Here is a 2,814-nt window from a genome sequence, read left to right as displayed (position 1 = left end):
ATGTCCCCTTACTCTCATGTGTGCATATACAAGTTTTTATAAGCAAACATTCCGCCTCATACGTTGTTTGTGGCATCAGCTCTATTAGCCGTATCTAGAAAGCTGGAAGTGTTTTTTAGAAAGGAAGTTTTGTTGAGTGTGTGCGTGTCATTTCTGTATATATTGGAAGGTTCTATGTAGAAGTTCATTTTATACAAGTTATTAATGTTCTAGTAGCAATAACAGTGAAGGTGACGATGGCCTGGTGGTTAGGGCAGCGGACTTGCGGTCATAGGATCGTGGTTCAGTTCCCAGACTGGGTGTTGTGAGTGTTTATTGAGCTAAAACACCTAAATCTCCATGGGAATCTAGCAGTGGGGGTGGCGAACCCTGCTGTACTCTTTCACCAAAACTTTCTCTCACTCTTTCTTCCTGTTTCTGTTGTACCTGTATTTCAAAGGGTCAGCCTTGTCACATTTTGTGCCACACTGAACCTCCCCAAGAACTATGTTAAGGGTACACATGTCTGTGGAGTGGTCAGCCACTCATACATTAATTTCATGAGCAGGCTGTTCCATTGATTGGATCAACTGGAACCCTTGTCGTTGTAACTGACGGAGTGTCACATTTTATATATATATATATATATATATACACACACATACATACATACAAACATACATACATATATATGAATATATGACAAGCTTCTTTCAGTTTTTGTCTACCAAATCCACTAACAAGGCTTTGATCAGCTCAAGGCTATAGTAGAAGACACCTGCCCAAGGTGTCATGTTGTGAGATTGAACCCCAAACTATGTGGTTGGGAAGCAAGCTTCATACCACACAGCCACACTTGCACATAACTGTTGAACATTGGTTTGATTATAGCCACAATGCTATGTTGCTGACAGGATACACATGATCGATAACATACTAGTTGCTCAGTAACCAATTGTCCTGGTGACCTGTACTCTCACAAATGAATATGTATGTATAAAAATATGTAAACTAATTCTTACTTTTTTTTCTATTTTGTAGACATGTGGAAAGTAACTTTAAACCAATTTCTGGTGCAGTCATCCTCCACTCAGTTGATTTTGAAAAGCTTTCTCCAGACTGGATACTTCGACATGGATTCAGTTGTTGCTGGACTATTTAAACAAGTTAGTTTTAAAGCTGTTTCTATAGTTCTATATTTGAGTTAAAGCATTGTTGTCTGGCCATAATAGCTTGCCAATGTATAGCATAGAGTCACTCAAAAGTCACACTACCTATCTTTTAATATATACATATATAAAGACAGTCAACTGGCAGAATCATTAGCATACCAGGCAAAATGTGTAGCAGCATTTCATGTCTTTACATTCTGAGTTCAAATTCCATTGAGGTCAACTTTGCCTTTCATCCTTTCAGGGGTAGATAAAATAAGTAGCAGTTGAACACTGGGGTCAATGTAATTGACTTAGCCCCTCCCCTAAAATTTTACTAGCTTTGTGCCAAAATTTGAAACCAATATATACATTGTCATCATCATCTTCATCATTTAATATCTGCTTTCCATGCTGACATGGGTGAGACGGTTTGACTGGAACTGGTAAGCTGAAGAGCTTACCAGTACATATATATGAAATGGTAGCATAACTTTTAGACCACCCTTTACAAAATGATTGGATATGTAGATGCAGTGATTGTTTCATTTCCTCATGCTAATCTGGATTACCTGGTTTGAATTTTAAACAGAAAGTAGCATCCGTATTTATACAAAAACACACACACATACATATACACACACACACACACACATATCCATATGTACAAACTCATATATATATATATATATATATATATATATATATATATATATATATATATATACATGCATACATATACATATATACACACAGAGTGCTGTTAAGCACAAATATTAGGAGAATAACTAACGTAATGAATAACATTAGGAAAAGATAGTAATCAATATTTAGTGTTTATATTAGGAAAAATATTATTATTGTTATTGAGAGGGGTACTAGCACTAGTAATAGTTAATATTAATGATATTAATGGTATTTAGAGTAAGTGTGTTTCGTCTTATGAAGGTAGAAACATTTCTCTCTTTAAGAGAGTTAGCCTTAAGCATGAAGAAAATTTCACTTACACATAACATGCATTTCTTATTCTTAACATTATATGCAGGTGCTGAGGCTAGGATTTTCCAGTGTAGGTCATAGCTAATACCCTTATCCTTGAGGTCTCATATATAGTTACTTAATCCCGTTGAGTTCCCCCTATTCCTGTTTCTGAAGGTATACATATGGTAATTTAGCCTATGTTTCATATGGTTCTGGGTGGCCCCCACATATACCTTATTACTCAATTGAGTACTTACTACACATAGGTAAACTATTTCTTTTCTATTGCAATTATTACTAAATACACATTTATTGCTAATTCTACAATCATTTGTTTTTATATATATATGTGTATATATGTGTGTGTGTGTGTGTGTGTGTGTGTGTGTGTGTGTGCACGTGCATGTGTGTGTGTGTAAGTATGTATATGTATATATATTTGTTTATGCAGTTATTGACTTATTTCATTCGTTAATTTGTATCACTCACACATGTTTCTGATCATTTAATAAATAGATATAATTGGATGTTTATTGGCTGATGTTTGTTGATTATATATCCTCTCCATTTTCTTATTTGCCTTATAAATCCTGGGTAAATTTCTAATTTACCCCCACCCATACCTAATACCCAGTTGTGATATTGCCATGCAATAGTAAGCACTTGGTTATAAATAATTAGGTACACATCCAGTAGTATGTTG

At 35.0% G+C, this 2,814-nt stretch overlaps 1 protein-coding gene across 1 annotated transcript in view; it reads left to right on the top strand.

Annotated features, from left to right (window-relative positions):
- Nucleotides 1-2,814, top strand: part of LOC106873159 (uncharacterized) — a 161,723-nt gene that overhangs the window by 71,541 nt on the left and 87,368 nt on the right. The window contains exon 46 of the mRNA XM_014920386.2: nt 1,021-1,145. Coding sequence (XP_014775872.1) covers nt 1,021-1,145 — 125 coding nt within the window. The remainder of the gene's footprint in view (nt 1-1,020; nt 1,146-2,814) is intronic.

Source organism: Octopus bimaculoides, chromosome 1 (genome assembly GCF_001194135.2).
Source record: "Octopus bimaculoides isolate UCB-OBI-ISO-001 chromosome 1, ASM119413v2, whole genome shotgun sequence".
Classification (NCBI taxonomy): domain Eukaryota; kingdom Metazoa; phylum Mollusca; class Cephalopoda; order Octopoda; family Octopodidae; genus Octopus; species Octopus bimaculoides.
Note: the sequence above shows the minus strand (reverse complement) of the source record. Positions and strands in the feature narration are given on the sequence as shown.